At 38.5% G+C, this 27837-nt stretch overlaps 2 protein-coding genes across 8 annotated transcripts in view; one reads left to right on the top strand and one right to left on the bottom strand.

Moving 5' to 3' along the window:
• The window catches only part of CDK7 (cyclin dependent kinase 7), a 34115-nt gene extending 27033 nt beyond the window's left edge, over nucleotides 1-7082 (top strand). The window contains exon 13 of the mRNA XM_072958565.1: nucleotides 4677-7082. Coding sequence (XP_072814666.1) covers nucleotides 4677-4687 — 11 coding nt within the window. The 3' untranslated portion in view covers nucleotides 4688-7082. The remainder of the gene's footprint in view (nucleotides 1-4676) is intronic.
• Nucleotides 205-26448, bottom strand: CCDC125 (coiled-coil domain containing 125). 7 transcript variants are annotated; one of them, XM_072958561.1, is made up of 15 exons: nucleotides 26366-26448; nucleotides 25963-26056; nucleotides 23547-23623; nucleotides 19796-20145; nucleotides 17231-17289; nucleotides 15531-15617; nucleotides 15316-15393; nucleotides 14402-14487; nucleotides 12223-12305; nucleotides 10614-10729; nucleotides 8345-8452; nucleotides 7075-7249; nucleotides 4422-4549; nucleotides 3277-3578; nucleotides 205-2067 (listed from the first exon to the last, which is right to left on the bottom strand). In XM_072958561.1, the coding sequence occupies exons 4-15, from the start codon at nucleotides 20103-20105 to the stop codon at nucleotides 1992-1994; spliced, it is 1608 nt and encodes a 535-aa protein (XP_072814662.1). In that variant the 5' UTR covers nucleotides 20106-20145; nucleotides 23547-23623; nucleotides 25963-26056; nucleotides 26366-26448; the 3' UTR covers nucleotides 205-1991. The 7 variants fall into 7 exon arrangements, with proteins under 7 accessions (XP_072814662.1, XP_072814661.1, XP_072814658.1 ...); XM_072958560.1 differs by lacking the exon at nucleotides 23547-23623 and adding an exon at nucleotides 21636-21797; XM_072958557.1 differs by lacking the exon at nucleotides 23547-23623.
• Nucleotides 26449-27837: the final 1389 nt, after the last annotated feature.

Below are 27837 nucleotides of genomic sequence, written 5' to 3'. Positions count from 1 at the left end.
GCTTCCTTCCCCATTCTCCCCAGTGGTAACCACTATTTTGTTCTCTAAGAGTTGGCTTCTTTTTTTTTTTGTTATATTCACTATTTTGTTGTGTTTTTTAGATTCCATATATAAGTGATAATGTACACTGTTTTGTCTTTATCTGACTTATTTCACTTAGCATAATGCCCTCCAAGTCTACCTGTGTTGTTGCAGATGGCAACATTTCATTCTTTTTTATGGCTGAGTAGTATTCCATTGTATACACATACTGCATTTTCTTTATCCAGTCATCTGTTTTGTTTTTTTTTAACATTTTTTATTGATTCATAATCATTTTACAGTGTTGTGTCAAATTCCAGTGTTCAGCACAATTTTTCAGTCATTCATGGACATATACACACTCATTGTCCCATTTTTTTCTCTGTGATTTATCATAACATTTTGTGTATATTTCCCTGTCCTATACAGTGTAATCTTGTTTATCTATTCTACAATTTTGAAACCCCAGTCTATCCCTTCCCACCCTCTACCCCGCCCCCCACCCCGGTAACCACAAGTCTGTATTCTCTGTCCATGAGTCTATTTCTGTCCTGTATTTATGCTTTGTTTTTGTTTGTTTGTTTTTGTTTTTTAGATTCCACATATGAGTGATCTCATATGGTATTTTTTTTTCTCTTTCTGGCTTACTTCACTTAGAATGACATTCTCTAGGAGCATCCATGTTGCTGCAAATGGCATTATGTTGTTGGTTTTTATGGCTGAGTAGTATTCCATTGTATAAATATACCACATCTTCTTTATCCAGTCACCTGTTGATGGACATTTAGGTTGTTTCCATGTTTTGGCTATTGTAAATAGTGCTGCTATGAACATTGGGGTGCAAGTGTCGTCCTGAAGTAGATTTCCTTCTGGGTACAAGCCCAGGAGTGGGATTCCTGGGTCATATGGTAAGTCTATTCCTAGTCTTTTGAGGAATCGCCACACTGTTTTCCATAGTGGCTGCACCAAACTGCATTCCCACCAGCAGTGTAGGAGGGTTCCCCTTTCTCCACAGCCTCTCCAGCATTTGTCATTTTTGGATTTTTGAATGACGGCCATTCTGACTGGTGTGAGGTGATACCTCATTGTAGTTTTGATTTGCATTTCTCTGATAATTAGTGATATTGAACATTTTTTCATGCGCTTTTTGATCATTTGTATGTCTTCCTTGGAGAGTTGCTTGTTTAGGTCTTCTGCCCATTTTTGGATTGGGTTGTTTATTTTTTCCTTATTGAGTCGTATGAGCTGCTTATATATTTTGGAGATCAAGCCTTTGTCGGTTTCACTTGCAAAAATTTTCTCCCATTCCGTAGGTTTTCTTCTTGTTTTATTTCTGGTTTCCTTTGCTCTGCAGAAGCTTGTAAGTTTCATTAGGTCCCATTTGTTCAGTCATCTGTTGATGGACACTTAGGTTGCTTCCATATCTTGGCAATTGTAAATAATGCTGTTGTGAACATTGGGGTGCATGTTATCTTTTTGAATTAGGGCTTTTATTTTGTTCAGATATACAACCAGGAGTGGAACTGCTGAATCATAAGGTAGTTCAGTTTTTTATTTTGAGACACCTCCATACTGTTTTCCACAGTGGCTGCACCAATTTACATTCCCATCAGCAGTGTATGAGGGTTCCATTTTCTCCATATCCTCACCAACATTTGTTGTGCTCTTTTTGACAATGGCTGTTTTGACAGGTGTGAGGTGATATCTTACTGTGGTTTTGATTTGCATTTCCCTGATGATTAGTGATGCATCTTTTCATGTGCCTGTTGGTAATCTGCATTTCCTCTTGGGGAAACAATGTATATTCAGTTCTTCTGCCCATTTTTCAGTTAGGTTGTTTATTTTTTTGAGTTGTATGAGCTGTTAATGTATGTTGGATATTAACCCCTTTTTGGTCGTATCATTTGCAAATAGTTCCTCCCATTCAGTAGGTTCTTTCATTGATGGTTTCCTTTGCTGTGCAAAACCTTTTAAGTTTCATTAGGCCCCATTTGTTTCTTTTTGCTTTTATTTCCTTTAGGATAGTGATTTAGATTCTTTGTGTATCTGTCAATTGGAATATTATAGATTTTATTAATTTGAGTTTTTTTTTTTTTACACACACACACACTAAAAGAACCTTTTCAACTTTTGTAATTTGATTTTCTTTTACACTTCCCACTTTGGTATTATTAGATATCCCTAATCCTTCCTTTTCCTACCTCTTGTTTCATACTAAATTATTATATATACTACATCTGTGTATGGTCTTTATCCTATTCCATTGACCTGCTGTTACCACACTGCTTTAAATAATGTAGCTTTATATTACTATCAGGACAATACATTTTAATATCTGGTAACAGTAGATCCTCATCATTCCTCCTTTCTTAAAAATTTATTTGCCAAATTTTCAGCCTTTATTATTAATGTCAATCAATGGTGTTCCTTTAACAAAACTATAAGTGGTTTATATGTTATCACCCTATTGTTTTCTCATCTAAGTAGTAATACCTTTTCTTTTCACTAGAGATCATAATTAGATAAAAGTTTTATTATAACTGCTAACGATGTAATGCATCACTGTGATGCTGTTAATATAGCAATATTCCCAAAAGGTATTAAAGATTATTACTATGTAATATTTATAGAAAGAGAAAATAACTTTAAATGGTCTAAAACTCAGCATCAAAACCAAGAAGTTAACTCAGTGGCCTAAGTGCCAGAATTCTGTGTACATCTGGCTACAAAATGTCACCGCTCTGACAAAAAAGAAGCTATAAAGGTAACTAGCAATGACTTTGAATACACTTCTGCTAAAATCCCACCATTAAAACCTTTTTATTGAAGTTAACTTAAGGAAATTATTTTTAATTTTTAAATAACTTGATATGGCAAATAAAAAATCCTGAAAAACAAAAATAAGATAAATGTATTTCAAAAATGAACATTCAGTCATTCCTATTGTTGCTTGAGCCAAAGATGCCTATAGTCAATCTAAATAATTAAATTTTTTTCTCAAAAATCAGTTTTTTGCTTTTAAGATATTGGCAATTATTGAAAACTTCACAAAATATAGTAATAGAATTTATAAATAAAATATGTCAACAATATATTAATAATTTCTTATAGAAAATATTTATTTAAGCTGCCTCCTAAAATTTAGAAATTCCTGGAAACATACAACTTCTGAAGATGTAGTAGCATTTACAGTCCTTCTTCAGTCTCGATATAAACAGCTCTCAGTTCTAATTTCAACTGGTTTGTCTTCAGTACCTGATATTTGATGGCAAAGAATGGGATCTTTTAAGAGTTCTTGTGTAGTTTTGATCTGTATGAAAGTGCTGAACTGAACAAATGCAGTTCACAGAATTAAAAATCTGAACGCTTGAATGGACACAGTCACACAAAATGGGGAATTCTGAAGTTTTCTGCCAGCGATTTCTTAATGGAGAATTGTCTTTCATAGGACTTTTTTCTTTATTCTCTTTTGACGTGTTATCTTTGTCTTCCAAAGCCCGAGCAAGCATGTAACTAACTTTTCTTTGATGAGCCAAAGCTTCTTCTTTATCATTCAGCTGCATGCACAGAAATTTAAAATGGACCAATTAGTAAATCACAGAATACAGAGCTGTAGTCAGAAGTATTTTATGAAAGTATTCAATCTTCATTCTGTCAAGTCAATCAGAGTGAATAAATGAATTAAGTGTCCACTGATTCCTTAGCATCATGCTACAAGTTACTGAGGATATTTTTTTTTTAGAAAGAATAGAAAACAGCATTTTCTGTTGAAAATTGTTTAAGTCAACTGAAGAGAAAGGAGAAAAAAGTATATATTTACATGGTGTGTGTGTGTGTATGTATGTATATATAATATCAACATGTACTTATCTCTGTGAAAGAATGTTGAAGTTATTTATATATAAAGTTGTTTTTATATATTTATATGCAAATAAATAACTTTAATACTCTTCTATAGATAAGTATGTTCATATAACCTGGGTTTCTTAGTTTAGTCATCTGTGAAATTGAGGATAAGAGGGCTGATTTCAAGGTTGTAATGATTAAAGGACATGCATGAGGAAGTTCCTTGAACACTTTAAAAATTCCTGAATAAACAAAGTCTTGTCACGAACTGTATACATTAATGCAGATGACAGAGATGCCTGGACTTAATTACAGGAAGCCTCCTCTTTTCAGAGGTGGAGGTTTAAACTTGCACAAGGAATGCAATGGATGGGAGACATGGGTAGTGTGTGTGGGGTGTTTAAATAGATTGAGACCATAATTCTCGAAAATGGTGCCTAAACTGGGAAAAGAGCATAAAAGTCACATACTTGACTGTGGTAAAGAGTTGAATTTAATAGGAAGCAAAAGGATTACCTTCTCTACAACCTCTAACAAAAAGTAAAGGTACTAACCAAATCTGTTAGCATCTGAAAGACTTCCTGAGGATCATCCTGATCATCAGTGCTCTTAGAACTGTTTTCTGAAGGGAGCATACTCAGCAGTTTCTGCCCTAAGGTCTTCTTACTTTGTGATGGTAACCCTAAAGTGGAACATGAAAATCCAGCTGAGACATAACAAGACACTCACTGATGTACTTCCAGGAAAACAGGTAAGTGTGAACCAAGGCTGATTCATTCCTAAATCAGTCAGGACCTTGTCCTCTTCAGGAGACCTCTAGCACGACTGAGTCAGGCAGCACAGTGCAGTGGGAAGAGCAGACTTTAGAGCCAGGACGGCAGACACAGGTGAGAGGGCCGCAGTGAGAAACAGCAACGCCCGTCCTGCCACTGTCTCATCGCACAGCCGCTGCTCAGCTCCCCACAGTGGCTGCCCCGTGGGAGAGAATGCAGCCCGTGCTACCAGATCATCTCAGTCTTCCAGAGGAGCCAGCAATCCAGATTTGTATGTGAAATCTCCCAATTTAAATGTCAGCCACTTACCCACATTATTTGAGAAACCACTTCACTCCCCAAAAAACAAGTCTGCAGACAGGTAGCCTCTGAACCATGCAGGCTCTGCCTTAGAGACAGCAAGACCTGGACTTGAATCCCCATTTAGCCACTTCCTGTCTGACGTTGGACAAGTTCTCTGAGCTTCATTTCTTCCCCTCCAGAATGAGAATAATAGTACCTATGCTCTATTGTTGGGTTGCTGTGCCATTAAATAATAATAAAGCATGGGCTGGAGGAGGGAGCAGGCAGTTAGTATAGAAAGGGTATGGAGTTTCTGTTTGGGAAGACGAAAAGAGCTACTAAACTTGTATATACTTGTAAAGACTTCAGAGATGAATCAATTATTTTCAATTTTGCTTCCAGTCTCAGTACCTTAATGGAAGGCAAAGATTGGGAGCTATGCCTCTCAAATCATGTTTTCCATGCAAAAGTTCCTGAATTTTGTAAATAGCTAAGGAAGTAGGAATTCGGGAATATAAAATAAGTACAAGTGCTGAAATGAATATGAATCTACCTCTTCTTTTCTTCTGTCTCCTGGCTCTTCTCCCTACCTTCCATCAAAACAATTAAGATCAGATTTCTAAAAGGATTTGACTTCAGTTAACAACACAGAACACCAGGGCTGCCCTCAAAGAGTATACCTTTAAAAATTTTGCAATCCAGCTCCTATTAAGGGCCCCACTGAGAGAAGAGGTGTCTGAGGAAGATCACCTACACATCTGTTCATGGTAGAACTAGATACCCGTCATGTTGTCCACTGAGTCCTAAAACGCTAAATACATTGGACTAAGTTTGCTGATTCCCCTGGCAAATCACTTACCTCAAGTTCAACATTAAGGAATTATTATAGAAAACAGCCATGTAAATGGTGATTTTGTATTTCTTACAAATGACTGTTGAGGACTTAGCTATTATATTTGCTCAGTGGCCCGTCTCATGTCAGAAAACTCTTTTAGAAGTTAATTTCAGGACAATGTGGAATTCCTCTTTAAGGATGAGAGTTCAGGAAAATTATTTCCCCCCTTTTGCCCTGACTTGCAGCTGACTCTGAATACATAGAATCTGCTTTTACCCACTTTCACAGTTCTTGTTTACTACTTCTATTTTTTATTATCCCTATAAGCAATTTACCATGAGATGGGTAAAGTTTAATGAAGCTAAAATTCCCAGCACTTGACCCATATACTAATACTAATATGCACTGTTGAAAGGAAATACTTCAAACAAAATAGGTATCTACTGTTAAGTTTCAATTTTGATACTGTAAGATTCTTACTGGTCCTGAACTCATCTGAAAATGAGAGATATTGGAATTAGGATTATGGATTTTGATAAAGATTTAGAAATGGGGTCATGTCAGAATTTTAATATGAAAACATTTACACTTAATAAACTTCACTGTAATCTTTGACTGAGAAATGGTTTCAAATTGGAATTTTAAACTGAAGCAATTTGAATTCTGAATAATACTGATAATTGAAAATTGAGATTGAGCATTTAGAGAAACTAGATCTTTAAAAATAACACCTTTATATTGGACAGTCTACCTATTCCAATTGTAATTTTATTCTCTTACGCCATTTTTATACATTTTGTTTAATACCACAATGACTCAAAAATGGCCATGAATTTTTGATAGGTTTGTGAACCAAAACCTTAACTTGTTTCACTTTTTATAAGAATACTTTATTAATTTGTCGAACTTAAGATTTCTCCTCTACCACTCAGTGTCTTACCCAGAATCACATTTCAGTAAAGTTTAACTAGATACATTTAATGTTGAGTTTCACTGCCATTTTCCATATTAATTTCCTTTTGGCAGCTTCACTTTAATCATCTAGTGCTCTTACAATTTTTTTCCACTAAACATGATCTTGTTTAAATGAAATAGAAGAGTACTAAAAAGAGATTGTCCTGTCATTTTATGGTCTTACCTGCACAGGTTAACACCCCAGTGACCCCCTTTTTCCCACAGTTGCTAAATTTTTACATAAATCACAACTCTGTGAAATTTCAGTTATATTCTCCATGTTAACTGTGCTTATTCAACTATAGTTATAAACAAAAACAACTGAAATTACACCCAGTTACTGCCATTATAATTCATATTTACCATCCTCTTTAAGGTGCTTCCAATTTATCCATTTTGTTGGTTTCTTACACATTTTATCCATTTGTGTAAATCTTAGTGCCTGGTCATTTTTCCTCATTAATTGTTGCTCAAATGCAATTCTGAATGCATCTGCCATTATGTAGGCTTCTTCTTTACTCTTCTGCAAAAGTCCCAACTGGTTTTGAAAGAAAGTTTGAGAGGTATCAGAGACAAAACCAGAACAATTGTTGCCTGAATGCTGAATCAGATTAGCAAATGCAGTCTCTGTGCCAGCATGAGTCTCCTGCCTGCCTTTGAGCTCTTTCATCTGCTTAAGCTAATTGGCATTTGTCATTCTCTTCTGCAGTAGCTGCCCACTCTGAACTAGATTACCAGAAGTTCCCCTTGTGTACCTATCAATTCCCTGTTAATCCACCTCTTAGACTTCATTATCCTAGACAGGCCCTGCGTGTGTCCTGGCCAATGAGGAAAAAGGGAGGATGCCAAAGGCTGCATCTCAGTTCTGCCTTGGGCCACTCCAGACAATAACACTGGAAACAGTTATGAATAGTATCTTTCACATACGTCCCATGGCTGACTCTGATCTTTGTAATCGTATGCTTTTCATAATATATTGCTTAATGTTTAGCTATTTGCTTTCCTATATACTCTGAAGACTTTAAATTCCATACTTTCAATAAACATGAAATATTTTTAAAATTATGGTCCACACTATTTATTATTAAAGCTTAATTACAATGGCAGCTGTCATTTGATTAAATGCCAGACATGTCCCTGTGCTAAACATTGTATGTCTACTGTCTTTTATTTCTCACAGCAACCCTCCAAATGTTATTATAGTTTAAAGTATGTGTCCAGAAGCCACAGAGCTGGAAAATGATGGAGCTATGATTCAAAGTTAGGTCTGGCTGGTACAAAGGTACTTTGCAACTTTTCTAATAAGCTTCATGTTTATCTCTCCGTTAATCAGTGTTGCAGATCCTAGTGATTTTAGGCATGTGTGCCTTTTCCTCTAATATCTAGTAATTTCAGGGCCATGTATAGACAAAAGAAATATGAACTCAGAAAATACTAACTAAAACATACGCAAACAACTTGTTGGAACTGTGTAAACAAAATACAGTTTATAAGTTAATGTTATCATAAACTTAAGGATAAGTTCCATAGCCAATGACTACCAAAATGAAGCTGATTATTGCAGATATTTCACTTATTCAACTGTTAGTCGAGAAACAAAACCCAAGCTTTTACTGTTTTGATAGTACAGTACCTCCTGTTTGAGCTGAAGAACCATTTTCCGAGTGGATGCTGCCATTTTGGCACAGGCACAGGGGCTCCCTCTGGGACCATGACAAACACAGGCTCCCAGGACTGCAAGCTTTAAATCCAAAAGCATTATCCCATTACTAAGTGTCATACTGCTTAGCCACACACAGAGGGGCACACACACATATCCATGCACATTTTATTCAAGCATCTTGATTCAAAGAAATGAAAGGAAAACAAAAATAGTAGGAAGATGAGGCTGATTTCAGGACCCAAGTGGAAATTAACTACAAATTTTGAGAGAATGTTACTACTTGGAACAAAAATATAAATTCTACCTTCTTTTCACTCTCAAAAACCTTTAACCTGGCACTGGTTTCCCTCAGTTCTGAGTCCTTGGCAGGAACTTGACCTAGCAAAGTAAATATTAACATCTACAATATGGATTTCCTGTGACTGGACTTGGCCCTGCTGCCCAGCATTCATTACCGTCAGGTCCTGCTGGGAAAAGATGCATGCTCAGAAATGATGAGTGCATTTTAATGTCAGTGAGGAAAACAATCATCCCTCCACGCCTAAAAAACTGCTCTGTGATCATGTAATGTGTTCTTAAATATTTCTTGGCTCATCCACTGTTCTGGAATTGCACAGGGGCCTGATCACTCAAAGCCTGTCTATTGATCACAATGAAGAAAAGAGTCCATATGGGTCACTTCTGGTTGACCCTTGTAGCTAGAAGAAAATTAAGAACTGTTGTACTTTTTAAAAAACCCATTTGGCAACTAGCCACAGGTTGCTTTCCCAACATATCCCAGCAACTACCAATTTAATGGGGGCAGTCTATGTAACATATTGTGCCATATCTTTTAAAGTTTCATGTGGAGCTTACTATGGAATTATTGTCTAAACTTCCTGTTGCTATAAAATTTCACAGGAATGGATTAGCTGAAAATTGAATCCTAATTTAGAACTGTTTAGAGAGGAAGATTCCACTCTCTCTCTTAGTGTAAAGGCTATTACAGAAAATTCTTCCTCACATCAAAGATGACTATGAAGCACATATTCACCTTATAGTTGACTGGAGTGTACAAATGGTGGCTGTGTGGTAGATTGGTATTTTCCCTTCTCAACTTCTGGCTCCTGATAACTGTCCCTGCAAAAGCTGCAGCCAAAAGTAACTTTCGACCTGAGTAGGACCAATGTGAAAATGCAAGGTTTCTGCAAGGAGCTCTGAATCCTAATTGTACTTCTTTACCTTAGTGCTCCTTCATCAGCTGGTTCAGGGTCCTTGTTCCTGCCTAGGCCCTGGCCCACTCAAGATTATAAGAAAGCCTTCTTTTCCAGAATTTTCTCTCAGTTCAGTTTATTTTCCTGTTTTGTTATTACACTAGTTTTCCACCCAGGCAGTAGAGCATGATGATCAAAATTACAGACTCTAAACTTTACCTGGATGTACTTCCAGCTCTACCACTTAGTAGCTTTGTGACTTTGGGCAAATTACTTAATCCTTTTGTGCCTCTTACCTCATTTGCAAAATGAGGATTTAATAGTACTCAGCTTATCTGGTAGTTGTGAGAATTAAATGTGTTCATCTACTTAAAGCACTTAGAATCTGGCGCTTACCAAGGACTATGTATTTGCTATTATTATTAATAGTTTCTTTATTTGAAGTTCTATAATGTGAATGGCCAACCCCCCTCACTCCACTGTTACATTGCTCATTTCTCATGAGTCCCCAGGACACTTTTTATCTTACCAGCCAAACTTCCACACTGTAAGACATTGCACACCTCAACAAGCAATTAGTAATCCATCAGCAGCAGACCTTTCTTCTGAACCTGGCTCAACCCCAGATTGACCTTGTCACTTCAGGAAAGTAACTGAAACTATCTGAGCCAGGGTTTCCTCTGTAAAATGGGGATGGTACCTGCTTTGCAGTCTTCACAAGATTACCATGATGATCAGATTAAAAACTGTGGGAAAGTACTCTGAGGCTGTAAGCCCCTATTCAGGAGAGACATTGGTAACAATAGTTTCGGCTAAAACTGTGGAAAAAGGAAATACGAGGGGCGAGAAGTGGCTAGCACATCCCCTCATGTCCAAGAATGTCATGCCTGAAAGGTATGGTACCAGCAAGGCTGGAGAATGGACCTGGGCCTCTCTCAAATTGCTAAGTATGGTGCTGTCCTAAAAATGGAGCTGATGGCGATGGCAGAAAGAAAATGAAAGAGGAAAATTTACCCCCTGCTAAATTTTTGTACCTGCTTACCTACCTCAAGACCTGAAACCTCTGTAAAGCCACTTTTACCCCGACACGTGTTTTCCTGAGCCATCTTCTGCTGTTTGATATCAAGCATGGCGAGGGCCTCCAAATACTGCTGATTCAAAACTAGGAGGGGCCATATGAAGAAGTGTTCGGTTATGAAGTCTAACCCCATCTAGTTACACCAACATCATATACTCATCTTCTAAGCAAGGCATGTACAATAACTACCCACAAACTCTGGCCCTATCTGTTTGATAGAACAGTGGGTATCAAGTGAGATAATATACACGTTAACACTAGATAAAATGTTACTATTTTTAATGTGGAAGTATCAACTATGGAACCAAAGTCTGGTCTTCATTTGCTCAAAGAAAATTTGTAGAATTTTCAAAAAGAGAACAAACAAGGGCTAATTTTTCACCGTTTATGGACAGTGAGGCCCAGGTGATGAGATTTCACATATTGTATTAATGTCAACTGTATCAGCTCTCCAAACTCTAGCAGACTTTTCTATTAAGAGTTTTCACAAAAGGCTCTCAACGCAAACATTTAGAACCAGAGGGTTCCCTGCTATTTCCTGGAGAGCAGAAATCAGTAACTTTTCTTCTCCTGTTGCAGGGTGGAAGGAGCAAGGGTAGTGGTTATCAGCAGCTCCTGTCCTGGAGCTAACATAACTGGGAGAAATCTCTGGGTCAAATCACTGGTGTGGAGAAGCACCATCTATGTGTGTAGTTCTCACCCAGAGGTTTTGCCACAGTTCACTTACTACACTATGTAAAGTGCTTCTCTCAGGCCCATGACCTGATTTAGCACTTATTTTATCCCTTCCAAGCCTCCACGTTAAAACAGTTTCTACAAAGAAGGGGCAATCAACATCGTCTCTTAAAATTTCCCGAAGAGTTGGTACCACTTTAATTTTCTTAAAACACTTTAATAGCCTTTCACTAACTTTTGTCGTACAGTGGCTTATTATACAAAAGATATATTGTGTGTGTTTGTATACACATAATATATGTAAAAAACTTCGAATTCTTAAGGAGTCCAAAAATGTTTTGAAAAATTAAAAATATTTGTATTAGGGATATTCGCAGAAGACACTTTTATAAGAAAAATAATGCTGCTTTGTATAGTTATATGTGTATATTTAATACTATTTTAATGTACAGTTAATACAATTTTATACTTTTCCTATACTGTTCCATTAAAACATACATTTACTCAGGCTCCTCAAACATCAGGTGCTCTACCATTTTGTTTTACACTGAGTATAAAAACTGAAGGATAGATGGGGAACTGGGGGGATTGCTTAATGGCTGTGAGGCTTTATTTTGGACTGATGAAGCATTTTAGAACTAGATGTTTGTACAACATTGTATGTATTATGAATTTTTCACTTTTAAATGGTTAATTTTATGTGAATTTCACCTCAATTTTTTTAAAATTAAAAAACTGCACTGATGCATATCTTTTCTCTTTCATCCTTAATTATAGATTACTTCAAAATGTTACCACTTTGTCTATTGATATGTGTGTTCTGGACATAGGACATACTATATAAAACTGATCTTTTAACATAATATTTTTGAAGAATTATCAAAGTACCACTCTTTACTTACTTGCATTTTCAGACTTGAGCATTTTAATTTCTTCTGTTTTCAGTTTCAGAGTTTCTTTGAGGACTGCATTTTCACAGTTTAGCCTGGAAAAAAGTACTCTCCAAATAACTAATATAGTAACACTTTGTAATCGAATTAGAATATTTTTATTCCGTAATTAGAACAGGAAAACCCAAATATAATTTTTTCTATTTCAAAACAGTCTAGGATTATACATGTAACAAAATGAAAACAATTTAAAGGAGTGTGGTAAGGTTTTAAACCTACTATTAACCCTTCTGTATGCTTAGCTGAGAAAGAATCAGGACCAGAAATATCTCTAAGGCATCTATTTTGAACACTAATTCTCTTTATTAAAGTTTCAGTCAACTTAATAACCATCTGACCACCAACTAAATGCTTAGGCTACCTTCCAAAATTTGCATTAAAAAGATACATAGGAGGTACAAACTTCCAGTTATTAAATAAGTCCTGGAGATGTTATGTACAAAATGGAAAATATAGTTAACAATACTATACCATATATTTTTATTTCTTTTTTTTTATACCATATATTTTTAAATTGCTAGGAAAGTAGATCTTAAAAGTTCTCACCGTAAGAAAAAAAGTTGTAACGATGTATGGCAATGAATGTTACCCAGACTTACTGTGATGATCATTTTGCAATATATACAAATACTAAGTCATTACATTGAACACCTGAAACTAATACAATGGTACATGTCAATTATACCTCAATTTAAAAAAAGGTACATAGGGAGCTTTATCTGCTGAATAAAACTTATAATTACTTACAAGAGTTCCTAAATCACCCAGCATTAGAGGCTTATTAAAAAAAATCTCGAAATTAAAAACAGTAGCCGGAGGGGAGGGAAATAGCTCAGGGCCAGAGCACATGCTTAGTGTGCATGAGGTCCTGGGTTCAATCTCTGGAACCTCCATTAAAAAAAAAATTATTTTTAATAAAAAAATAAAAATAAAAATAGTAGCCTGGTCATCTGGTTTAGTTTATAACTTTAAATAAAATATCCATCAAGACATTTTGTGATATTTGTGGGGAATGTTATATTCCGTGCTCAGGATTGGCTACAATTCATTAAAACAGTGGTCATAAAGTTAGTTTCTTAATTAAAAAAATTTAAAAATAATACTCTTGGGTTTTTTTTATTTAAGTGAAAGCAAGTTTATTTAGAGAGATACACTCTTCACAGAGAGTGTGGTCTGTCTCACTCAGAAGGGAAAATGTCTTAGAAGATACATACTCCATAGGCAGAATGTGGGCCATCTCAGAAAGATGACAGGGAGAGAAGCCAAGAGGTGTGGGGTGTTTAGTTTAAAGTAAAAATAGATACACACTCCACAGAAGGAGAGAGAGAGAGACAGGGGGTTGGGGTGGGGTGTGTGTGTGTGTGTGTGTGTGTGTGTGAGTAATGAGTAGGAGGATTATTCCAACTGCTTTGGGGAAGGCTCAAGGATTTAATGTCTTGATTTTTATAAGTATACTATGGTTACAAGTGAGAATGCCCCCTTTTAAAAAAATACATACAAACTGAAGTATTTAGAGTAATGGGGCCTTACATATGCAACGTACTCTAAAAGGGTTTAGAAAAATACTACCTCTATATTCATGCATTTAACTACAAAGAAAGAGAGAATGATATAGTAAATGTGATAAAGAGTTAAAATTTGGAGAATCGGTGAAAAATATATATTATTATTATTTGTACTGTTCTTACAACTTTTCTGTAAGTCTTCAATTATCTCAAATTAAAAATTAAGAAATAATAAGTTAAAAAATTACACACTAAAGCCATCTATAATCCCAGGTATCAAATCGATTTCTCAATGAATGACCTTATAAGTCTGCTGTAATTTAAAGTTACTAAATAAATTTGCACTAATAAGAGAGTTGCTCAAAAGATTTTGTTAGAAAAAACAGTGCCAATAATAAAGTAACTTGGGAAATATGGTCTTAAACTGTTATTTTAATATACAGTTTATACTATTTTTTTAAAAAGAAAATTAACAGTAACAGAAAAATAGGAACTGGTAAATGGGTAAGCAAAGTGAATTTTACATTTACAGTTAGCTCAAAGAAGAGAAAACCTTAAGCTACATTTGAATTACACACATTTTAAAAGACTTACAAAGAAAAATTATAGAATAATAACATACAAACCTGTCATATTTTTGGATCCAAGATTCCTCTATATTTTTAAATCTATTCTGATCAAATTCTATTTCCCACTGCAAGGCATTTATTTCCTATAGAAAGAAAAGAGCACTTTTGTGAAAAAATTACTACAAATAAATCATTTCAGGATACATGAATAGCTGAAATAAATCATTTAATCATTTCATAGAAATAGGTTAAGAGAAAAAAACTAATTATTGCTCAAAAAGAGTGACATTTGTAAACACATATAACACACCTCTTTAGCACTCAAAAAAGCTTTTCTGAAGCTTGCTTATTAGGAGGAAAATTTCAAACTGTTTAGCTTCAAAATTAGCTGGCCTAATAATGAGGTCCTACTGTATAGCACAGGGAACTATATTCAAAAGCTTGTAATAACTTATCATGAAAAAGAGTATGAAAAATACATATATATATATATGTATATAACTGAATCGCTATGCTATATACCAGAAACTAGCACAACATTATAAATCAACTATAATTAAAAAAAAAAAATTGCTGGCCTGAACCAAGATTTCTCATCACCTTCAACACATGTAGACCCCAAAGTACACTACTAGGAGTCTAAGCCCAGGACACTCCCATCAAGGGAGGGTACAACAGGCACAGGAATGTGACCATCTAGGGTGAAGATGAGATTGTCAGAAAGAGGCAGGCTTTCGGGCAAGCAGAGGAAGGAAAATAGGAAAAGAAGAAAAATAGAAAGTGTCAACTTGGCGGGCTCTGCCCATGTGTTTTGGATTATAAGCTCCAAAATAGAAGGGACCGTATGAAGTTGAAGCACACCCAGCAGAAAGTATGCACAAATGACATATCCTTTGGTACAGTGGTCTTTAAGGAAACTGTATTTGAAAGCTTACTGTATTGAACAAGTCTACACTACAAGTGGCAAATACCTTCTCCAAGGATCTCTTTTGTTCCACAGTTTTTTGAAGCACTGCCTGGGTATGACTTGTGGCTTTGCCAAATATTGCCTAAGAAAAATAAAGATCATTTATCAGTAGAAATTAAATTTCTAATTATTCCTATGTGCACCTTTTTTCTAAAGCTAAAACCATGCTACTTATTATTGGAATGTGTACACCATGAAAGTTTAAAAGTAACTTCTTACCATGCTTTGAAGAATTTTCAATGCTTCCTCTTTACCTTCAAGTTGTCTTTGAGATGCCTCAAGTTCAGTTTTCAAGATTTCTACCTCCTAAGGAGAAAAATAAAATTAGTCTTCCTCTCTGCAAATATGCAACCCTAAGTGATCAATTTGGATAGTTTACATTTAAACTCAACATGCACTTTGACTCGAAGCACTTTGACCTTACAAATGAGGCTGGAAATTCTTCCAGGCTTTATAAGTGGACCAGAAGAGGCCAAAATTGAGACCCTCACTATCAGGTGCCAGTTATGACAGAAAGTCCAAATTTTTGCTTTTACCCATTTAGGCCATGTAGCTAATAAATTGGAGAAAAATCTTTGGACCACATAAAACAAGCACATGATCATCCACACAGTTACAGTAGCTAGTATGGGTTGAACTGTATTCCCCGAGAAAGATATGTTCAAGTCCTAACCCCGGTACTGTGAATGTGACCTTATTTGGAAATAGAGTCTTTGCACATATAATCAGTGTCATCCTGGATTAAGGTGGGCCTCAACACAATGACTGGTGGCCTTATAAGACAAGGGAAATTTGGACACAGACACACAGGGCAGAAGGCCCTGTGACATTTCAGAAAGACAGAGACCCGAGTGATGCAGCTGTAAGCCAAGGACTGTCGGCGGCAACCACCAGAAGCTAGGAAGAGGCAAAGAAGGATTCTCCTCTAGACCCTTCAGAGGGAACATGGCCCACCGACACCCTGATGTCAGACCTCTAGCCTCCAAAACTGGGAGAATCAATCTGCTGTCTCTAAGCCACCGGTTTGTGGTACTTTGTCAGGGCAGCCCTAGGAAACTACTAGAATAGCTTTCACCAGAAGAATCACAAATGCTTAGAATCACTAAGTTGGGCTTCCTGTTCCCCAAAGGGTAGGCATCTCACAGAAACTCCTCCTCCCAGCAAGACGGATGGCCTCCTCAGGCCATCTGGGGTACTTTCTGAGCCTCTGACCTTAAGGAGGTTAAATTAAGTCAGGTTATTTCAACATATACAGGGAAGACAGATGGAAAGGAGTGATAACTATTTTCTCCAGGAGGAGATTAGAGAAAGAAGGTCGACTAAAGAAGTGAAGAGAAAGACAAATATCATATGATATCACTTATATATGGACTCTAAAAAATGATACCAAAGTAACTTATTTACAAAACAAATAGAACACATAGAAAACAAACTTACAGTTACCAAAGGGGAAGGGCTGGAGGAGGGATAAATTAGGCATTTGGGATTAACAGATATAAACTATTAAATATAAAATAGATAAACAGCAAGGACCTACTATGTAGCACAGGGAACTACCTTCAATATTTTGTAATAAACTTTAATGGAAAAGAATTTGAAAAAGAGTATATACATATATATGCATAACTGAATCATTTTGCTGTATACCTGAAACACTGTAAATCAAGTATACTTAAAAAAAAAATTAGAAGGTAGAAAAGAGAACTGGAGGGCACGTTTATATAAACAGCTTTTTTGAGAGATGAGAAGACTAAGAAACAGAGGAGGCCAGTTAGAAGCTATGAGCTTGACACTGTGGCTCATGAGACTATCTGGAAAGCCAACATCTGCCTTCCAAACCATATTAGTACTACTTACACAAAATATCTATCAGTGGACTTTATTCCCATGAGAATTTGTATATTAGCCAGAGCACCTACCTCTAAAGTTTCATGAAGATGTTGCCTTAATTCCACATTTGACAACTCTGAATTAGAATCTATTAGGGAAAAAAATTTTTTTTAGTATTTTCTTTAACTGGTTAAATACAGGATATTTGTTTACAAAATATGAAAAACAGGCTCCACTTAAATTGAAAAGAGAAAATAACTGTAACAAACCAAATGATGATAAAAATGGATAGCTTAAGACATTTCACAAATGAAAAGACACAGGAATGAGGAAGGTGAGAGGGGAGGGTATAGCTCAGTGGCAGAGTGCATGCTTAGCATGCACGAGGTCCTGGGTTCAATCCCCAGTACCTCTGTTAAATGAATAAATAAACCTAATTACCACCCCCGCCCAAAAAAACCCCATGAATGTTGGTGAGTGAAATAAAACAATTTTGGCATTTGGCTTAAGCCTGATCAATATCATGATATGAATATCTAAACAATAACCTGAATTTAACTTCTTTCCAAGAAGAATGACTAGAAGCTCCTGTAACTTGAATTATTATCTCCTTAATGTGGTCAATTGAGACATTAAACTGAACTTCCTGGGTGCTTCATTTTCATGGTGTTCTCACTGGCAACAGAAAAACATTAAAGTGGTAAATTACAGCAAGAGGATAAGAGGTAAAAAGTAGCAAAAAAATTTTTCTGAGAATATTTTGAGGGACATTAAAAGTTTCTTGAAACAATTTTTTTCTTTGTTATTCTGAACTTTCATCAACATGATAGTATCCAAGGGAAAACCTAAATTCTGTTTTTACTTTGATGATTCAGGGCTACAAGGAGGGACAGAAGTGACACTGGCTTGACAATGACAAGTTCTGTTCTGTTCATACTTGTGGTAGGCAGAATAATGGCCCCCAAAGATCTCCCTCCACTTCTTAATCCCACAACCTATGAATACGTAGCCAGAGGGGCTTTGCAGGTGTGAATAAATTAAGTACTTGGAGATAGGGGATTATTCCGGATTACCCAGGGGGCCCCAATGTAATCACAAGGGTTTTTATAAGTGAAAGAGGGAGACAGGGGAGTCAATGTCAAGAGTGATTCAGTGTGAGAAAGACTTGACCAGCCATTGCTGGCTTTGAAGATGGAGGAAGAGGACCACAGGCCAGGGGTCACAGGCTCTAGAAGGTGGAAAAGGCAAGGGAATGGATTTTCCCCTAGAGCCCCCAGAAGGAAGGCAGCCCTGCTGATACCTTGATTCTAGCCCAGTAAAACCTTTTTGGACTTTTGAGACACATAATAACTGTAAAATAACAAAAATCTATGTTATTTTAAACCATTAAATTTCTGGTAATTTGGAAATTGCCTATTGGCAATAGGAAACTAATACAATATACTTACTTGGGATAAGTCAACTCTGATAAAAAGATAAAAGTCCATAACCTAACAAAATACGCACTCACACCACTGCTATTACATCTTGTTTACAACGCAGTGGTATTTCCTCATGTAAAGACATCATATCATGATGTTCAGTTTTCAACATCTTGCTTGTAAAACAGTATCTATCCTCTATGCATGATAAGGAATTGGAAGAAAAATATATAAATAATCCCATCCTAATTTCAAGAAGAATTTTGAAGGATGGAGATAGATCCTCGGCTGCAACATGTTTTTTGTAAATCTGAACCCATGTTCCTTAAATTATTTTCATGTTGTTCTAATTTGTGTCTGTTCCACTTTGGTGGGGAAGTTTCACAATGCAGATTACAGAAGATTCAATCACATAGGAGCTGCGCCACATGCAGTGCAGGCTGGGACTTGCCCACCAGGTCCCGATCACTTCACTTCGGAGGTGTAACATTTTCTCACAGTATGGGTCTGAATTTTTATTCTCTCTTTAGCATAGAGCATAATTTATTTTTAGTTAGGATAGATTAAGATTAATTTTGTTTTGATATTTTGGTGGAATTTTATGACATCCCTAAAGTAACCCGAAGTCAATGTGCTCTGCCTGTAACTCTCCTTCCCCAGATAAACACCAGACCTGCAGTGCTCAAATGCCACCTCCTTAGAGAGGCCACCCTTGACCCTTGCCTGCGATGGCAGCACCCAGCCCCTCCAATCACTAGCTTTTCACCTACCACTGCTTGATGTTCTACAGTGGTTGATTTGCTGGTTTATTCTGTTTCCTCTACTAGAATGTGAACTCCATGACATTAGGTCCTTTGACTATTTTGTTCACTGATGCTGTTCTCAGAGACTAGAACTGTCCCAGACACCTACTAGGTAACCAATAAATGTTAAATAAGACCAAAAAAAAAAAAAAAAAACCCAAATGAAGTACACCACTACTTTAAAAAAAAAGCAAGGAAGGCGATCACTTACTGATATAACATACATGTACTGACGCAGAGTAACTACTGTACTCCCCAATTTGCATAATACTTGGAAATAGAAACACTGATTACTTTCGTATCATCACCAGTCCGTAGAGGTGAATTAAGATAAATGTCTAAAATCCACGATGGAGACTCACCTTCATGTGTCGGAGGGGTGACACGGGGCAGAAAGGAGGAGGAGGAAGAGGACACCGGGCATTCTTACCAGTGCTACTCTGTCGTCTGCGATGGGAAATTCGGGTCCCTTCCAGGTACGTATCCGGCACGCTCTTATGCTTGGAATACTGAAAAGTGGCTCCATTTCTTTCTTCCTTGTTTCTTGAAAATGGGGGAGGACTAAAATTCTTCCCATCTGAACTTTTTCTAGACGTAAATAAATGTGAAACTTGAGCTTCATAAATCCCGCCGGGTCTTCTTCCAAGGCCATACCCTAAATCGCCTTCTGCCGTGTCTTCGTCCTCTGTCTCCCAGGCTGGACCCTCTGCCTCACTCGGCGGCCTCGCCACCCTGCTCATCAGCCACGTGCCTTCTTTACCATCAGGATAAACAGGTTATCTGCAGTTAAGAAAAATAGTAGTTAAAAAGCCATCAGTATAATAAAAGTTGGGTTTGCCAGGGAGGAAAAGTCTCTTTTTAAAAAAAAAAAATTTGTATTGAAGTATAGTTGATTTACAATGTTAGTTTCAGGTGTAGAGCAAAGTGATTCAGTTCTACATATACATACATATTTTTTTTTCTTTTTAGATTCTTTTCCATTATATGTTATAAGAAATTGAATACAGTTCTCTGTGCTCTACAGTAGGTCCTTAGAAAAGTCCTTTTCTATACTATGCAGGCATAGCCCACAAATGCCCCTTGTAATCCAATTCAAGGTATTTAACATTCCAGGACTTTTTAGGTAAGAAAAGATCCAGTTCCTTATTTCCAAGGAAGCAGGAAAGGCTTTTACTGAATCCAATAATCTACTGATCAGAATACAGCAGGGCAGCCTTTGCCAAGGAAACAGAACATTCTTGACACACAAGCTTGCGAAGGAAAGGGTTCAGTTTTCATATGCTTAAGATCTGTACAAAATTCAGAAAAGCCTCTGAAAAACCAGCTTCCAATGACTAGGACCATCCTGCCTCAGTCCCTCAGGCCCTTGACGGACTTCAGGTGCTCGAGGCTCTGACGCACTCTCCTACAGCTCTACTTGGTTCATTTTCTATTTCTGTGCACAACACAATTAGGAGAGGTTTTGTTGGGACAGCGATAGGTGGGATTGTCCCTGCCATTGTCCCTCCCTCCCTTTCTCAAATCATGCCACACCTGTGTGCAAAACCCTCCACTGTTGCACAACACAGAGTAGAAGCCAAAACCCTTCCAATGGTGAGGGGCCTCCCTGCTCATCTCGGCCTCGTGCCCTCACCCTGGGTCAGAATGACTGAGCCAGACATTCCTGCCCCAATGCCTGGACCGCTCTTCCCCCAGACAGATGCACAGCTGGTCTCTCACCTCCTCTGGGTCCTTCCTTCAGTGTTACCTTCTCAGTGGGGCTTTTCCTGGCACCGCATCTAAAACTACAAACTCCTCCTCCCTATCCCACTTCTCACCTCAATTTTTCTCCTTATCCCTTAGGACCTTCTAACATAGTACAAAAGGGAGCCCAGGGAAGCAGGAGGTGGCTCTGGCCTGCCTGTGATGCTTCTCAAAAGGTAGGGCGACCGGGACAGTTCCTCTGCCAGAGCCCAAACCCACCCCCAGGGCCCCAAGTGGACTGCAGGCTCTACAAGGTAGAGATTTTTATCTTTTTGGGTCACACTGCATTCCCAATGCCTAAACAGTATCTGAGACATGATCCATGCTCAATACACACTTTTAAATAAGTTAACGAAGGAAGGTAGGAATCAACAAACTGAAATACTTGCCTCTGGGGAAGAAAAACAAAACAGTCACCTCAATAAGGCTTTTCGTTGGATAACTGGGGCTAACTCCAGGTAAAAATGCCCTGCAGAGACAACCCCATCACTGAGCCCTCCTGTGCAGAGACAGCAGTGGGCACCTACCTGGTGACACTGGCCCACCTGGTGGCTGGAGAGCCCGTGAAATGCTCAGCCTTGTCCCTCCAGTCCAGAGTGCAGTTAAGAGGGACTTTTGCCACCAGTCATTTCAAAATAGCTGCTTTGCTGAAGTGGTTTAGAAATATTTCATCCTTGTCTCAAGACTCACTTTTGAAAAAAAGGAAAATAGAGGGGAGGGTATAGTTCAAGTGGTAGAGAGCATGCTTAGCATGCACAAGGTCCTGGGTTCAATCCCCAGTACCTCCTCCAAAAAATTAACTAAATCTAATTACTTCCCCCTCAAAACACACACACAAAAGGAAAACAAACACATCTGACATCCTTTCTAAATATTCTGCTGTGTAAGTAGTTGCTTACCAGGACGTTCAAAAATAATTAAATCTCAGCCTTGTATTTTTGCTGAATTCTCTCTCTTAGTCTCCCACTATTAAAACCACATATAGATGCCAAATAAACCTATCATGTTTGAAGGGTCTGTTGTTTTTAGGGTCAACATTTTCAACATTTAAAAACAAAGGCCCTTAAAAGACTTGAAGAGATACATCATAAAAGAAGACACGTAGATGGAAAGAGGCTCATGTCACTAGTCATGAGGGAACTGCAGATTTAAAGCACAATGCGATTCCCCCACACACCACTGCCAGTTCCGGGTGTTGCCAAGGATGTGGGCATCCACATCCACTGCTGGCAGGAGTATTAAATGGTACAACCACTGTGAAAAAGCTTGACCGTTTCTTTCAAACAAGTGACCCAACAATTGCATTCTTAGTATCTATTCAAGAGAAACGAAGACATATGTTCACACAGAAATGTCTGCATAGATGTTCATAGCATTACTCAAATTAGCCAAAAAACTAAAAACAACCCAAATGTCCATCAACAGGAAAGTGGACAAACTGTGGTACATCCATACAACAGAATATATTCAGTAATAAATAATAAATTTCTGATATATGCAATAATATGGATGAATCTTACATTATGCTAACAGAAGAACCACATACTGTATGAAATCCTGACAAAACTAATGTACATGACAGACAACAAATCAGTGGTTGCCTGGGGTGGGGAGGTTGACTTCAAAGGGCATGGGGGAATTTTTCCAAGGTGATGAAAAAGCCTTATATATTGACTGAAATGATGGTTTGTAGTCAAAACTCATCAAACTACATACTTACAATGGTACATTTTATTATATGTAAATTATACCTCTTAAATAATGTTTAAAAAATTCTTTTAAACACAGAAAAAAATAAGGGACATTTTAACTGGATTAGGAGGAAAGATGAGATGTTAACTGGGTGTGCCCTCCTAGATAAGAAAATTATTAAACTGGATGCCTTAAACTGGCAACAGTTTTAAAAACAAGATATAATAATAGCTGGCATTGGTTGCTTGCTTTCTGTATGCTGGGCAGTATTCTAAGTGCTCTACTTAGATTATTCTATTTAATCTTCACAAACACTTTGCAAGATAATACCATTATTGTTTAAGTATAGACAATTAAACTGAAGCACAGAGAGGTTAAGTAACACAGCTAACAAGAGGTAGAAGCAGATTCTGAATCCAGGCCCTTGATGTCACATACTCTCAGACTCTCTCAGCCACTGCTTTATATCTTTCAGAGAATTCCAGTGAGATTAACATCAAAGTAAACCAAGTTTCCATTATTTATGACATCAATTAGAACTGAGAGTAAAAGTCTAAAATTGCTAGTTTGGGCAACACTCCACACAGTATATTGGAGCCATTTTATCCCTCCAATTTTTTTTATAAAATCATCTTGGTTCCTTTACAGGTTTATTTCCTAAATAAGTGAGTCTATTTTTATTTGTCAAGGTAGGTAAGAAATTACTTATTGAATCAAAGAATAATCCCAAAGAGGCAGTGTTTTACCTCTAGTAAATGCAGCCTCATGCGTCTGTTAAGAAGGGTGTGGTCAGGGTCAGGAGGCCAGCAGTGAAGACAATGGACTTGGTCAAAGCAAAGGAAAACAGCAGTAAGAGGAAAGAGTAAGCAATCACAGGATCAGCTCAGAGTATTTTTCAACAGGCCGCATCTATTCAGGCCTCTGTCTTCCCACTCCTCAGAGCTGATGAAACATAATGAGCTTTCACATGGTCTAAGGCACTGTTTCTTAAAATGTAACTTCGGGAACTGTTGGCTGTGTACTCTCCCGCTTTTATGTACTAATAGTAACATATATATGTAATGCAGTCAAACTGAACCTGACTTTTGGAACACATTCCTTCTAAGAAAGGGAAAATGTTTGAAGTTACTAGCATTCCATTCAACCAGTTTTAAACGCATTCAGTGCTGACAACCAGTGGGGCAACAGGAAGTGGGACAGAGAAGGCCCTGACTTAGGGGCCTGGGTTCAAATCTCACACCACCACTGGCTGCTCTGTGATCCTGGGCAAGTCATTTAACTTCTCAGAGCCTGTTTTTGAATCTCCAAAACAGGTTTAAGCATAACTACTTTATAGGGGTATTTTGGGTCCCATCAATATGATATGTTTGAAATCAATATTCACTGAGTATTAGTTTACTCATTTGTTAAGTGAGGGAATTGGATAAAATTCTTTGGTTCTTCAGAGCTCTAAAATTCTGGTTCTGTATCAGCATTTTCTAAAGTGTGCCCCATGGAACCTGGGCTCTGTGGACTTTTAGGTGTTGCTAGGAATAAAAGGGTCCTTTTGGTTTTATTAAGGCAAATGTCTTCCTATGCCAGTCCAGGCATACATGACTTGCTCAAAATTACACAGGTAGTGGCAGAGCCAGAACTAGAAGCCATCTCTCTGGCTCCTGGCCCACTTGGGAAAGGCCATGGGATGAACAGACTACAGGCTAAGAGCAGATAATTGACTTTTCCACTAAAGCAACTCTGAAAAGTGATGTGTGTTTTCCTAATTTGCTAAATCCAAGATCTAGCCTCATTCCTCAGGGTCCTCCACCTCTGCAGAAGCCGTGATACCACAGACTTTCCATGTCCAGGCCAAAGGGCCATCTTGGCTCCTAACCCAACAAGAATCCCCAGCTACCTCCTATCTGTCCGCTGGGGCTCCCTTTCCTCTTCTTGTCCCCTCTGTATGTTTGGCTTCCACTCCTCAACACTTTAAAATACACATCTCCAGCTGGGTATTCTGCCAGCAGTTCAAACGCAGCTTGTTCAAAAAACAAATTGCTTGCCCTCTCCATCCCCACTCCAGGGTTCTCCTGAGTCCTCTATTTCTGCAAATCCATCCACCATGCTCCAAAACACCCAGGGCCAAAACTTTGGGATTTTGGTTTTTTTTTTTCTTTTCTTTTTGATGTTCTCTAGGTCCACAAAATCTCCCCAAACCATGTTATTCTGTGTATATCAACTTCAGAGCCATGGTTGAATTTCTGTGACTTCCCTGGGCTAAACCAATGCTTCCCTAAGTGATCTACTGTAGGCCATCCTACACACTGCTGCCTAGTCAATCATCTCCAAGCACAGACATAATGATGCCCCCCTCTTGCCCCAAAACATTCCACAGCTCCCATGGCATATACAATTAAAATTAAGTGTCACCTTGTTTTCTATAAGAAAACTCCAGTCTTCACTTCCTGTGCCATCTGCGTCAGTAGCCCCTGGGCATGTGCTGTGCTCCCACTTTTGTACCTGCTCCCAGGCTCCCTCAGCCTCCTCTCCTAAAAGCCTCTGCTGGAGCCATTCTCCAGGAATGTATTCTCCTCTCAGGCCCCCTCAGTTCACGACAGCCACTCTCTCCAGTAGCCTGACTCCTCTGGGCCAGAGGTGATTTCTCCTACCTCTGAACCCTTCCAGCTCTGTGTTGCACCTTTCAAATAGTCCTTACTTCCTACCTAACTTGCATTTTTATTGCACTGGGGGCAGGGAACACGTGTGTCTCATTTACTTGTGTATAACAGGTGTTCCAAAGACATCCACTGGATGGAACTGAAAGACAAAACAGATTTCCTGCCCATAAAACTTGAACTAGAAGCAGCCACACCCACTAGCCGGACCTTCCTTAGCAAACAAGTTGATCAAACAGACAGCTAATTCCTGTCAGGCTTGGCAAAAAGGAACTAACTTCAGCTCTTTCGGTAAACATTGGTCTGCTGCATATCGCTGTAGGATTCTGTTTAAATTTTTATGTTAAAATAATTTTAGATTTACAGTAATTTGCAAAGATAGTACAGTGAGCTCATGTATACCCTTAACTCAAATTCCTCTAATGTAACATTAAGGTATACTTATCAAAAATAAGAAATTAACATTGATGCATGCACCTAACTACATAACCAACATACATAACTAAATTACCTCCTTTATCAAGATTTCCCCAGTTTTTCTACTGAAGTCCTTTTTCTGTTCCAAAATCCAATCCAGGACACCACATTGCATTTAGCGGCTGTTGCTTTACGGTTCAAAATTAATTAAAAAAAATAAAAGTTAACAAAACAATAATTAGTAGCGGAAAGAGGCATAAACAGTCTTTCAATTCTATTCCTTATTTCTGCAATATCAGACGGGGCCATTAAACTACGAAGGAAGGAGCCAGTTTGCCAGCTCGTCCACAGCCTGCCGAGTTTCTCGAATCTGCGCAGCTCCGCCCCGGGGTCTGTCCCCCGCACCCTCCCGGGTAGCCGCAGCTGGTGGGGGAAACCGGACCCCCGTCTCCGCCAGCAGGACCCCGCCGCCTCGCGCCGCTCCCCTCCCCCGCTACCTTAGCGCGCTCACCGGGCCCCCAGCCTCCGCGCCGCGCGCGCCGCCGCTACTCCAGCCACGTGACCGCGCGGCGCGGCCCCGACCGGAAAGGTGAGCAGAGCAGCCTGGGTTCCGGTTCCGGTCCCGGCCCCGCACCCGGCTTCTGCGCCGCCGCTCCAGCTCACCCCGTTAGCCTGCGGGGTTGCTGTCTCTGCCCGACTCCGAGGCCCTTAACTGAGCCAGCTACGCGCAACCGACTTATAAATAATAGTTCGAGACGTAGAAAAACACGAAGAGACCGGGTGTGCGTCAATGAAGGTAAAATTACCTGGTTGAAACAGGCGTCTAGGAGTCGCGTAAGAGAAGGATGGAGCTGAGCTGTAGCTCGGCGGTGGCGGTGGACCTTGCAGAGCGGACTCTCAGTGCTGAGAAAGGAGGGGGCCTTGTAGGCCAAGCGAACTGCCGGGGCAAAGGCGAGGCCGTGGGAAGGACGAGAGGGCAGGCCCTCTGGGTCTAGAAAGCTGCTACTCACGCAACCCATTGTTGCGGATTTGCTGAGAAGGGCCCTACCTCCCTCTAACCCCAGTAAAAACGTGCTGGGTCATTAGCTTTTTCACCTTGGTGCAGTGATTTTGATATCATTCCCTAATTCTCAACATCCTTGAAATAGCTGAAGGAATTTCATAGTGGTCAGAAAAACTTGGCCGGATTCAATGATTACTCTGGTCTAGAAATAAACTAATATCAAAGAAAATTCAATTAACAGTTAAGAAGGAATAAAGGGAGGGAAGGGTATAGCTAAGTGGTAAGCGGGTTCAATTCTCAGTACCTCTGTTAAATAAATAAATCCAATTATCTCTCCACATTAAAAACAAGGTTTTTTTAATTAAAAAGAAAAAGGAAAAAAGGGAATTGTATTCGACCCAAACAGGATTATGACTTGAAAGACAGGCTCTCAAAAAGCTCTGAGAGCGGTTCTCTTAGAAGTCCAAGGCACAGTCATATAAACTTTTGAGGCTAAGGATCAAACATCAAAAACGACATACTGATGTTTTACATTAAGTTCACCAACGTTACACAGTCCAGGTATGCGCGTACAGAGTGAGCATCGAGTCACCATGACTGTACAGAGTTGGGAAAGAATGCTATTATTTTAAGAAATTACATGACTAGCATCAGAAGAAAGGGAAAAATTTGTCTTTACGGTGGAGCAGGCGTTCCCATCTTTGTGGAGCTCTGGTTAATGTGTCCTGCAGATGCAGCCTGCACATTATGGAGGGAGGGAGGGAGGAGGCCCAAATGGACAGAGAGAAGTTAGTGATTAACTTTTCTTGTCCTGCCTTAAAATGTTAATTTTACTTCATCATTAATAAACCCTGTTCTCTCAGTATCAAGCTTCTCAATCCTCCGTTCCTCCACATCCAGTTCACATTTCCCATAACCACCCATTTCCCCAGAGGAAATATATATACCTAGATATGTGGAACCCCA

Source organism: Vicugna pacos, chromosome 3 (genome assembly GCF_048564905.1).
Source record: "Vicugna pacos chromosome 3, VicPac4, whole genome shotgun sequence".
NCBI lineage: Eukaryota > Metazoa > Chordata > Mammalia > Artiodactyla > Camelidae > Vicugna > Vicugna pacos.
The sequence above is the reverse complement of the archived record's forward strand: the minus strand, read 5'-3'. Positions and strand labels throughout refer to the sequence as shown.